Raw genomic sequence first — 12,539 nt, 5'->3', positions numbered from 1 at the left:
TAAAGCCGTAAGAATCCATTTCTTTAAACTTAATTTTACGTCTCTTCTGATGCACATAGCTGGAGCGTGTATTTTGATGTAATTTTAAGTGTACTTTAACTGAACTTCACGTCAGTTCATCTAACAGTGTAGCGAGCCACTCGAAATGTCAGCCATGTTGAACGCGAGACAAGCTGCTGTCGGAACGGTCGGAACAGCTCGGCCGGTGGTACAATTTCCGATAATTAGGGCAGATCTGGCAAGTACCTGACAACTAAACCAACAAAATCACATTCAAAGGTAAGATAAACATAGTTTGAATTAATTTTATAATTGTTGCTTATTGGTTGTTGTTTGTTTCTGTTTCAGGATGCAAAAAAAAAAAAACAAAGCGGACGGATTTTCCCTGCTGCATTTCGTAAAATTTCGGAACAATCATGAGCAGCAGCTTGGAGAACCGCAAGAACTCTCCCGGTGGTCTGACTGGAACCTGCCTCAGAACGTTCTGAGACATCTTCCGAAACATGAATCCGAAGAGTTTTGGGATTTCATCGTCGGGAATAGTCATCTTCGTGACTTCTTTGGAAAGGACAATAATATTGGACGATCCTAGACCCAACGACGACGGTTCCGACTCAAGGTCACGGAACACGGTCAGGCGCCGTACGGACATCGATGGATTAAGTTGTGCTTACGTCAACTGTCCGTCCACGGTAGCGTCCAGCAGGACACTCAATTTTCCACAAAACGGGCGTTCGTTGTTCCGCAGCTTACTTCACGGGTGGTCAACCAGGTAAGCCGAAATTTTACCTTGAATAACAGCAGTTGAGTGAAAATTGTGTTTATGTTTTTCTAGGTTAAATTGCATCGCCAATCATCATCCGGCTGGATCCGGAACCGGCTTTAGATTTTTAACAAAACGGGTCTTGATTTCCCCAGAACTATTTACGTTCTCGGTGCCCAGCTCGGATAATAAGAACAGCAATCGGGGGATGGTTCTTCTGAGTCGGAACGTGGGAAGGCGTTTTAGTGAATCAGTGTTCAAATCAAGTTAGAAAGTGTATTTTCGGTAACTTCTTGATCCAGTGCAAGTGTTGCTTGAAACAAGCGAAGAAAATTATCTAAATTTAAAAAATGTAGCGCTTCTGTTCGTGAAATAAAAAATTAAACTTAAAGTGCCTCTTTTCAATTTTCTAATCTGAAAACCCAGCGATTTTATTTTCAATTTAGCAAAATTACATCAACTTGAAATTACATCATCTTATATTCAATTAACGTAAAATTCAACGCTTATATAGGTGTCTCGTTAGGTTCATGTAATTTCCAAATCTGATGTAATATTGTGTCAAATCAGACGCTCCAGTTATGTGCATCAAAACGACATAAAATTACATGATTATTTTTTGGTGTGTAAGCTTTGAAACGGATACATTTCACAGCATTAAGAACTGACATGACGTAGCATGAGGCAAATACATTGTGCTGCAACATGTTAGTTCATTGCTGGAAATAGTAGTAGAAATTCCTGAAGATGTGCACATTTTGTGTCCATCACAGCTGAAAAGTTTCACATAACGCATAACAAAGTGATTTTCCTTGGATTTTTCACTGAATTTCAATAATGTCAACCGTCATCAAAGACACTCAAACGTTTTTTGCTAGTATGCGTGAAACAAACTGTCAAACGACTTTAAAATAACCGTTAAATTTTCGATCCATTAATTTCAATTGCACGTGGAGCCAATTTTCGCAAAGAGTGACATCTCGCCCACAAAACCCCGTCCTTAAAGTTTGCAAATATTCAAACCAAAAACACCAGGTGGCAGCACCAGCAGCTTTTACCCTCACACACTCTCGCTCACAATATGTGAATTTAATATCTTGAGCCAAGATTATCCCCGAAACGTCGTTGTCACCGGGTTTTTGCCTGCCAAAGTCAGTATGACAGTCCCGCTCCTTGGCAGTAAGGAGGGGGTTTGGGAAAAAAGCGCCTTCGCCAGCCAAATTTTGTATTCCACCGGATGTGATGCTGATTTGTTGGGTATTACGCATAATCGCTTGCCGACAGGGGGAGAGAAAAAAAACCCCTTGGGAAGTCGTGGGCTCCTTACACGACAATGTTGCCAACCGTTGCCAAGCGTGAAATGGGAAATGCTGGCAGAAGGGAGGACGGTGGGTGCATAATATTAGGCGGCAAACGTCAGAGGGGGGTTGGGATTTCGAGAGAAGGGGGAAGATGGGTGGAATGACAGGATAAAAATATTTGCAAAAATTGATTCGTTTTGCATTTAAGCTGTGGCAAGTCGGTGCAGATTCAGACGCTTGTCAAGGTTTTTGTCAAGCGGATGCGAAAAATTGTCATTTGGAGAAATCCTACGTGAATTCAGCTGTTTAGAATGTCTCCATGAATCAACAACTTGAAAAACCGAGTTTAAAGTCTGTTCATCTGTGAAACAGTTTATTTTGACAATATTTGAAGAAGCTGTCACTTGAATGCCCTAGGGGATCGACACTCGGTCATTTTGGAAACAATTATCATTTTACCATTTTACAGTTTTTGATGAAAATGCAAATGAAAATCTAGTCATTTCCTTACTTTAGGCATGACGATTTATATGTTTACAACTGATGTTAGGACTTTTGTGAATTTTGTTACTCTAGAGAATTATGCTTTCATCTCAAACTGACAGCACTCAACTTTTTTTGACAAATCTGTTTTCTTACCAAGGGTCAAGTCACTGTATTCATTACCCCTGAAATAAGTGTCATAAATAGATTGGTTCATGTCAAAGCAAATTTTGACTCCTGAAGATTTTATATAAATGTATTTAAAACAACTAAATTTAAACTTTTGGATGTTAGATTAAATATATAATTAAAAAAAGTTCTGTTGAGGAACTAATGAGGTATTCTCCACGAATTTCATAAATGGATTTTATTTGGCTCTAACTCAATGTCGACCTTCTCTATGATCCAAAGAGCCATTATTTAATGTTTGGCTAGACAATATGAATGGCCGCCATCTTAGGCCCAATGGGCCCACAAAACCGGGTACGCTCAAATTGTATTTCCCCGGAAAATGATCAAATTTTCACTTTTCTGAAAATCTATTCTGACAGCTGGAAAACCCACCTTACCTTACTAATCTACATACACTCAACCCCCGATGGTTGGTCACTTTTCTAGTTTGTACCCCGTTGGTTGGTCAAAGTCAAACTAAAAAATGACAAACTGTCAATTTTCACACGGTGCTCATGTGCACTATCAAAACAAACGTTTGGTAGTGTGTGAACTCCGTGTAAAAAGGGTGTCAAACTAAAAAGTGACCCCGTTTGTTTAACAACGGTTGGTGTCAAACCATCGGGATTTGAGTGTACCTTGCAACAAATCCACTTTTCGACAAATCTGATAATAGTACAAGCGGTATGACACTACTTAACTTTGTTTTAAAATCATTTAAAATGTTTCAACGAGCAGACTTGACTAAAATCGACACGTTTTGTTCAATCACGACTCTCAAAACGAGATCAGTTCAGCACTTTGAAGCCGCATTTAAACGAGTAAACAAATGCGTTTATTTTTCACCGAAATTGAAAACAATTTCCCGATCAGCCAAAACTCGACAAAAATACAGCCTTTTTCCCAATCAGCAACCAAAACAAAACCAGGGGAAACGCGAGGGGTGTGCCAATAGAGAAATGTGTTTCGGAACGGTCAGCGGGACGTAAATAGTGCGCTCTGTATAAATAGATCAAACGAGCCTGCAATTACAATTATTTTTGCAGATCCCCCACACCGACATCGACACGAGGAAAGGCGCGGAGAGCGGTCTGGTTGAAACTCAAATTAGTGCTATTCCCTTTTTTGCGAGTGAAAAAAAAGTAACGAGTTGAAATGAATCTCGACTGAGTGTGTGCGAGGGGTACGCCACTGTTGCGAGACGAGGGGTTGCGCGTTTTCATTAGTGAGATTGGTGATCGAAAATTGAAGTGTATTGTGTTGTGCTCATAGCTGTGGGCGGTTGAAAGTGCGAAACATTCACAGAGGCAGCCAATGAGGTGCGAATGATATACGCGCTCGGATGAGTTTGACAGCTCGGGCAGTGTTGGAAGCTGTTGAGTTCTAGCCGGAGGCTGTACCGCGGAGACGGCGGAAACGACGACGTAGCTGTCACCTTGCAGCTGGCAACGGTGCGGTAGCCGAGCTTCCACAAAGCTTTTCAGTATAGGCACTCTTGTCCACACCAGATAGTTGAATGAGTAACAGCGCCATGGTTGCGGTGGCCATCTGCTGTATTCTGGTACTGCTGGCAGTATTCATCGTGCTGATCATAGTAGTCGGCCAAACGATGGGCGAACCGAAGTGAGATAAGCTCCAACTGGGGCCAGGTCACTTCGCCGATGGATAGCCAAGGCCCCCCGGCTGTTAGAATTTGGATGAATTTTGTTCCACAACCTCGTTAACCGCGGGTAGCGTCGACCCAGTACGGCGGAAAGCTGACCGGAAGACCGTCACCACCACCTCCACCACATCGTTGATTCTTCGGTCCCTCTACCATTCCCACGGTCAGCTGACGTCCTGATGATCCAGTCAAGAAGATCCCAACCAGTAGACATAACGTCGCGTAACGCTCCGTAACGCCAAAACGTCAAACGCCACGGTAGAGAAGAGATCCCCCTCAAGTTCACACGAAGATTGCGAAGCGGAAACTGTACGCTGTACGCACGGTCGTACTCTCCCTTTCTGGCAACACTGTCCCTACTTCAACGCTCGCTTCAATCCAGCACTTCAAATCGCAGCAGACGCCTCCTTCCTGTTGGCAACACTACACTGCAAACCTAATCTGACAGCCTACTCAGATCATCCTTTATCCTCCTCCTCTATCTCTCGCACGCACACGCTCTGACACACGACGCTTGACACCGCACAACACCATCACGGTAAACAACAACAGCAAACAAAAGAAAATAACAACAACAACTTTACCGGCAAAACAAACATACAACCAAAAAAACGCAAATGGAATAAAATCTTTCTCATCAATTCTACACAGCCAGTAGGGGGCTTGCACACGAAACACACGGAAACACACTCTTTCACGGCGAAGAACAAAGCAAACAAACAAAACAAAAACAGAAACAAAGTTAGGGTTAGTGAATAAAAGATAGGAATCGGTTGAACAATTATAGAAACTAACAAAACGAAGCATACATTTATCTAGGTGAAAAAAAAATATAAAAGAAAACATATCGAGAAAGCAAGAAATTGTAAAATTACACAGATGTTTAGACTAGACTAAGACGCTAAGACAAATGATGACAGTTCTTTTGTTGTGTCGGAACGGTAAAACAACTTTCATCATGTGAAGAGTACGGCAATTTTGCCACCAATTATAGTATCAAAAGAAGACGGACTGGTGCGTGTGTGTGTGTGTGTGTGTATTATTTTCTCGGCGTTGATATTCGTTGGGCACGCGAGACAAGTGTAGTTGTTGTTGTTAGGAAGTTATACAAAATGGCGGCGCCTGAATTAGTTTCAAAGTAGCGAAAGTTAATTGTGTGAGTGGCGCGGAGTGTTAGGGCTGGTTGACAGGCGTTTTTTGTTCTGAAGGCGCGTGCACAGTTGAAATGTGCCAAAAAGTGACGTTTTATATAGTATATCAACAAATTGTAGGAATTGGCGCGGTTAGTTTTTAAAACTGTAGGAGTGTGTTGGTAGGTTAACAAACAATTCGATATGGGCGTTTACGGTAGAGTAGTTATGTGAGGGGAAGGGTGATGTAGTGTGAATAAGACAGTTTGGCAGCACTGCCGTTTGACAGTTGCTCCATAGACGTGTATTTAAGAGAAATTTTCAAAGAAAAAAAAACATTCTAAAAGAGGACACAAGCTGTCAAACTTTTTGAGCAGTGTTGCCAGTTTTATGTCCACTAATGATGAAACTTCTTAAGCTCCCAAGTACTTGGAAGACCCTGAACTGCATCTTCGAAAACAGCCAAACAAGTGCACCAGTGCGACACATAATTAAGCGCCTTTGCGATGCACATTCCCACCCCCAACTTCAGCACCTTGGTCGCCATCGTAAGTTTCGCGCAAAAACTTTCACTAATTAATGCAAGCACAGACCGGTTTGGCGCGATATCGATGTGCTCCGTCAGCCTTGGCCTCTTTTTCAGTTCGTTCGTTCGCTCACAGAAACTTGAGCCCCAATCGAGGAGCCCGCCCCTCGGCTATTCCCACCCTTGAAAACTTGAGATCACTTCAACTAAAAGGAAATGCTATCATTATTATCATTATTACGCTGAAATTTGTAGACTTTCCAGGTAGTGTCGCCTTGCACAACCCGGTGCCTCTTCATTTTCAAGAGGATAAGAAAGAAAAGGATACGCCCCCCTCATCTTGCGCCCTTGCCGTGCTGGAAACGTATTATTATATTCCATTAAACATCACAACAATCAGGAGCTTCTTCCTGTCCTCATTCACGGCGGGCGGCAACGCCGCCTTTGGATTATCTCAAATTCGTTAGGTAAACTCGTCGCCAGAGGACGCTTTCATGTGGTTTATTTCCCTTTACCACAATATCCCACCCTTTCTCTAGCGACCCAGGTCTCGCATAGTTTGCACCGCTCAGAAATGGGATCATTTTTAATTAAGCAGCTTCACGGCGTCGTCATCGTCGTCGTCGTCTTCCTTCCTGTCAGCTGTATTTAAATCGGGTGGAGAGGGTAGACAAAAAAAGTGCAGAATGCTCCAAATTTGATCGGCCACGGCAAAGTTGGCCTTCCGAAGCGCCCTCTACCGATAATGAGCAACCCTTTTTTCAGGGTAGATGATATCGGGAATTTGCGGTTAGAGTGTCATTACTGTGGTGGTGGTTATCCTAAAGTTTAACGCTTTAAGCAATCATCGAACTGTCAAAACGGAGCACGCTAAAGTTGGAGCACCCAACTTGGAGTAGTTTTCGACCATGAAATGCTTCCATTACAGAAGTGCTTACAACTTCCACTAAACTTTGCATAATTTAAAGTGCCTTAAGCTTTAACTAAACAATTGTTCTGCACAACCCTCTCGGCAAAATCAGGTCAACATCAGCGTCAGAATATATAAATTTAGATCAAAGTCAGTTCACGGTCCCTCGGCATGACCCCTTGCCAGCTCTTCAACTCGTCACGGAGGCAGCTTGGAGCCAGCTCGGAAACGGGCGGATTCATCATGATTCGGTCTGTTTGATGACGAGAAGTCTCCCGTCCCAGTTCCCAGCTGCCAGTCACAGTGAAATGAACTGACTGCACATTACCTCTGCTAGCTTGGCACACAGAGCGGCATGTCTCTGTCATTGAATGGGAAAAGCACTCTCTAAAATCAAATCTTCCCGCACCGTCGTCGTCGTCCCGGTTCTTCTATACCGGAACATCACCCCCCCCCAACTTGACAACTTGGGCACGTTCGTCGTTCCTGGAGTCTTGTTTCCCTTTTTTTGTCGACCGCCATGTTTTCACAGTTTGACAGTTTTATATATTGTACCTTTCGAACGACGCCATCTAGGTAAGCGGCGGCTACGACGCCAATGATCAGCTTGTCATGTGCACACACACACACACAATGTCGTACAGGCTTGACTCTGATGAAAAATGAATTTCTTTGTTGGTCTCAGTTGATCGGGAGCATCTTGTCAAACTACCCAATTGACGGAACCTGTTATTGATTGAGATGAATCACAACACTTCGTTACCATTAGATGTGAAACTGTCAAAATTCTAGATAAACTCGATTTCGCAAACCTTTTAAGTGCATTTTCGAATTGTCGACAACAGAACTCCGGAACTCGCCTTTTTCCGCACTCAAAGTACGGTGAAAGCGGTCGGAAGTGCGCCATCTTTTTTCCTCAACTTTACAGCCCCAAGTAGTTTGGCCTAGTTCGACGCGAATGCGAAACTGTTTTTTCTCTGTTTTTAAGCGAGGTAGAGGCTGCGCGCACAATTGACAGTTCGCGAAGCGAACGTAACGCTCACAATGGATGCTGGGTGCAGCGCTATCTGCCAGTGCTGAATAACTGTCAGAGTGTACTTTTTTTTCGTACCCATTTCCAGTTGGGTTGTCTCGGGTACTCGGCACCTAATTCGCGCTGTCGGTGGTACTAAATACTTCTAATGTAAACAAAGGATTGTGGAAACATAGACGAGTTTGAAGACACTTCTTGGCTTGCAAATAGTGTAAATCTTGCAACAATCTCTACAACAAGTTAGATCATAACTCAGATCATAAAAAATCACTCAGTTTCTGTCAAAATCGAACCTAATCAGAAATGAGTAAATTTCTGAGTAGCTTCAATTCTGGTGAAAACTGAATGTTTTAAAAATTGGCACCACTGTCGTCAAAATGGCGTCGCCATATTCTTGAACGAGGGGTTGGTTTGCATTTCAAATACTACTCAATCTTGAACACAATTCTATGGAGCCACTCTCAAATGGGTAAAAAGGATCAAAAGCATGACGGCCATCAAACGGAGCTTTTTGCAAATGTGTGTGCTCGGAAAACGATGACGGCAGAACAAAAGAGCTGCAAAACTATTACAAAGTACTTACAAAGAGGGGGGTAGTGCGGCAGAGCAAGGCAGTTAAGGTTGAGGTAGGGTGACACACACACACACATACAGCGAGAGAGAAAGAAAAGGTTACGAGATGTGTGTAATGATAGTTAACGTTTTGAGATAATATATGTTGTTCCCCGTATAATACAGACACACAGACACAAACAGCAAAACACACTTAAACAGAATCAGGCAGATGACAGACAAAGACACGCAAAGAGCCGGAGAGTGAGTGGGAGCAGGTTCTGGAAACATTTTACAACAGTTCAGGGACACGGCAAAGTGCAACCACTTTCCGGATCCGACGTGCATACACACACACAACAAGATCAGAATAACAGAAGGAAAATTACAATAAATTTACTGTTGAATATATATTTACAAATTTACAGGAGAGATTTAACCCAGATACCAGATGTGTTGTTTGATATTACCAGTTGAAATTGAATGTTTGAGGATATTTTAAACTGAAATCCGGGAAAGAACAATTTAACAAAAACCGACTGAAGAAATGCAACAAAAGTACTTAGGTAAACAAACATCGTTATTGTTAGCGCAAACAAATACCCTCAACATTTAAGAGACAAGAAAACTTATACTTTACATATAGAAAGAGTGTTAGCTAAGTCGTTAATTAGATTTTACAATTTTTCAACTAAAACACACACACACACACAATTCGGGACAAGATCCTCCACCTAATCAACCATGTAAAAGTGTTTGCTCAAACCTAACCTCCGAAAACAAACGCAACTTCCTTGTGTATTCCCTCTGTAGGGTGTTTATCTATAAACCGTAGCGCACTTGAATGTTTAGCAACAGTCTCTTGCTCCGTAGTGAGTTCAAATTGTGAGAACAACAAAAAACACTTTTCCTTTTTTCTAACTATCGAAATCTAACCTATAAGTGTGCGTGTACTTAGTGACCGTCCACGGTGTGATCAGCTTGTACATATAAACACTGTGGCAAATCGAAACCGGACAAAATTAACAGTTCTAAAGGTAGCTTTCCCAGACCGCGAACCTAAGTTGGTTGGGGTCGAAAACTCTTGAAATCAAGCAGTAGCTTTGTGTGTGTACCAGATAAGATAAGGTTGTTGTTTAGTTGACACTTTGTGTACAAAAACAATGTTTAAAAGAATTTGCGTACTCCTCAACTGTCAAAATGTCAAAACAAACCAAGTAGGAATTTGGGTAAAATTTACTCTTTTCCAAGTAGTTCAAATTCTAACGAAAATTGACTAACATCAGTTGAGCGTGCAATGCCATTTTGACAACTCTTAACGAGGGATACGACACTTTCATTTTGAACACACACTTTTCGGACGCTCACATTACGGCAACATGTAACCAGTTAAAAAGACGTTCCCCAAACCGCCAAACAAGCATGTCAAGCCATAACTCAGTAAATGCTGAATTTATTACCTGACCACTCATCCAAAGCTGCCGGCCCGAATCCCGATAGCAAGGTCCGGCGCACAAATGAATCACCCATTCCAAGCCCCCCACAAATGTCTGTAAACCACACGATCCGACAATTTCCGAGAATATTACCACACTCCAGAACTCCCAGAGCAACCCACAAATCAACAACAACAACGCCAAGAACGGTGCACCCAAAAACACATGTTCCACGTCACGTGCCGACGAGGGCCCAACCGTTTCATACATAACCTCAACCTCAGACACACACGAGGGGCCATAAGGACATGTCAAAACCATTGCCATTCGGGGGCCGTCCCAAGATCTTCCCCATAAATCAACGCCGCCTAACGACCATTAGAAATTAAATTATTACACGCTTCTCGGGGTTCGGGTTGGGATCTCTGTTGGTCTTGTTTTGATCCCGGCTCAGGAACAAAAAAGAAACATGGCGCCGCTCCAACTGCAGTTCAACTTCACTTGCGACACAAGTGGGACGTTATTTATTGACCACCCTTTCCCTAACCTCAGAATCCACCTCCTCAAAATTTGCTGATTTTAGACAGCTCCGCATACGCGCGCAGTGTTGCCAACTTTGAGTGGAAATTAATCGGAAAGATTTTTGCTCGAAGAAACTGGCCATCGCCCGGCGAGTAATTAATTAAAGTCCCGATAAGACGCGGTCACGTTCCGGTCTTGTCATGCTGGAGGAGAGAGTACGCACCGGGAGAGCGATATATTTTCCGCCGAGTTGAAAGCGCAGAAAACAACTTTCCGGCGCTGCCGGACAGTTGACTTTGCGGCCGCTACGTGACGCTGCGAGTGTGGGATCCATCGGATGACAGCAAAACGACAACAACGATAAGCGCCCGCATTGTTCTCGCTCGCGCGTGTGTTTGTGTGCTCCAACATCGTAAAACGATACAAACTTATCGTTTCGCAACGATTCGGCCAACCAAATCAAACAAACTCCACCGGAATGGAAGTGTAAATCCCCAAAAGTGCGATAAACAAACCCCGCCACTCGCCTCTCGTGAATATCGTCATAATGGCCATGCCAGAACAGAACTTTTGCCGTGAAACAAGCAGGATTATTCCCACCACCATCCAACAAACCCGCCGAAAGAGTGCTTTTCAGTGATAATTTGTTTTGCCGAAATTCATTCCGTCGTTGTCGTCGAAAGGATGCTCGATTTGTCTCACCGGAAGTGCTTTCATCGCAGCGCAGTGCTGCCATCTGCTGGACGATACCCCGTAGGAAAATGTGAGTCTTCTTCTTTTGCATTGAATAACTGCCGGGTAGAGTTTGTTATTTCTAGCTTGACGATACAAACAGCGCAACCACAAATAAAACTAGGATATTTTATTCATATTTATTCGAGCGACTTACCCCTCGCTCCGCCGTCACTTTGACAAGTGAAAAGAACGCGCCTTATCTGTTTGGGGTACCATGCTGAAAGAGAGCGCGCGCAAATCTTTTCATTTCGACAGCTTTGCGGTGCGGATTTACGGCGAAGAAGGACGGGAAGTTCTCTTTTTTGAATGCGTCTGTGCAAACACCAGCTTTGACTTTATTTATTATAACGTTATACGTAAATGCAACCACCCACAGCGAAATGCGCTTTGGCATTTGGAGTGGGCTACCCCCCTTTCGGTTATCGTTTGTTGAGTTTGTGCAAATCTTAAGCAAATGGAAATAGCAGTGTAGGAAGGTTTGACACGTGCGCCACATTTATAACCCCTCTTTTCGACTCTCCAGCAAATTTAGCTAAAATTTGACGTTTAGCTCAAACTTTAATCTATTGTAATTGTTTGCATTCAATAAAATCAGATCGAAACAAACACATGATAATCTTTATAATTATTAACAGAATAGGTAAAGGACAATAGGCAAAGTGTAAACAAACAGTACATCCTGCTTATTCCTCATGAAAACATCAATAGACGTTAGTATGAGCCAAACTTTGTTTACACTTCGTGATCAGCCCTTTTACATTGTTAAGCTAAATCAAAACATTGATGTTTTGCTGATTTCATCACTAAACAGACAGGCACTGTCATTTCGTCAAGCTTTGTTTGTCATCAAACCGAGGGGCGCGTCACTTTTACATTGACACCTGTCGCAATTCATCAAACAGTGAATTCATCCAAGACCAAAAGAAGGCAAACGCAATCTCTCAAGACGCGACAGTGACAAAGTGCCACACCAAACCGCCTGACCTTGTCAAACTTGACAGGTGTATTGTCAAATCGTTCGCCCATCCTTCATCACAATCAATCGCGCGGAACATGATTCTTCCCGTTTGCTGCGTTGCCATCAAAAAGCAATTCAGCTCGGCTTAAGGGGAGACCACACATGTAGACTTGACGCGCTGGACTACCCAAAAGTGGGTAACCAGCGTGTGCTACTGCTTTTTTATCGTTTAATCCCAAACGCAAAGAGACGTTCATTTTGACGGTCGCCCCTCCTCCTTCGAGAAAAAAAATCCCGCCCGGCAATCCAAAAGTGATGAGTTATTCATTCCGTGAGCAAAGTAGGCCAAGTTTTCT

The 12,539-nt window shown here is 43.0% G+C and overlaps 2 protein-coding genes across 14 annotated transcripts in view; both read left to right on the top strand.

Annotated features, from left to right (window-relative positions):
• LOC6035079 (tolloid-like protein 2) overlaps nt 1-12,539 on the top strand; it is a 331,983-nt gene that overhangs the window by 196,214 nt on the left and 123,230 nt on the right. Inside the window, exon 1 of one of the 13 annotated variants that reach the window (XM_038256570.1) lies at nt 5,984-11,253. The exons of the other annotated variants lie outside the window; for them this stretch is intronic. Coding sequence (XP_038112498.1) covers nt 11,175-11,253 — 79 coding nt within the window. The 5' untranslated portion in view covers nt 5,984-11,174. Of the gene's footprint in view, nt 1-5,983; nt 11,254-12,539 lie in introns of those variants that run through there. 13 annotated transcript variants of the gene reach the window in all.
• LOC119767627 lies at nt 4,171-5,837 on the top strand. The gene has a single exon (XM_038256591.1). The coding sequence runs from the start codon at nt 4,235-4,237 to the stop codon at nt 4,343-4,345; it is 111 nt and encodes a 36-aa protein (XP_038112519.1). The 5' UTR covers nt 4,171-4,234; the 3' UTR covers nt 4,346-5,837.

The sequence above is a fragment of the Culex quinquefasciatus genome, chromosome 1 (assembly GCF_015732765.1).
Source record: "Culex quinquefasciatus strain JHB chromosome 1, VPISU_Cqui_1.0_pri_paternal, whole genome shotgun sequence".
Classification (NCBI taxonomy): Eukaryota; Metazoa; Arthropoda; class Insecta; order Diptera; family Culicidae; genus Culex; species Culex quinquefasciatus.
This window is presented reverse-complemented; position numbering and strand designations above follow the sequence as displayed.

What these genes read in the sequence shown, in the direction of transcription:
- LOC119767627 (XM_038256591.1), top strand. Translation starts at nt 4,235, where the DNA reads ATGAGTAACAGCGCCATGGTTGCGGTGGCCATCTGCTGTATTCTGGTA.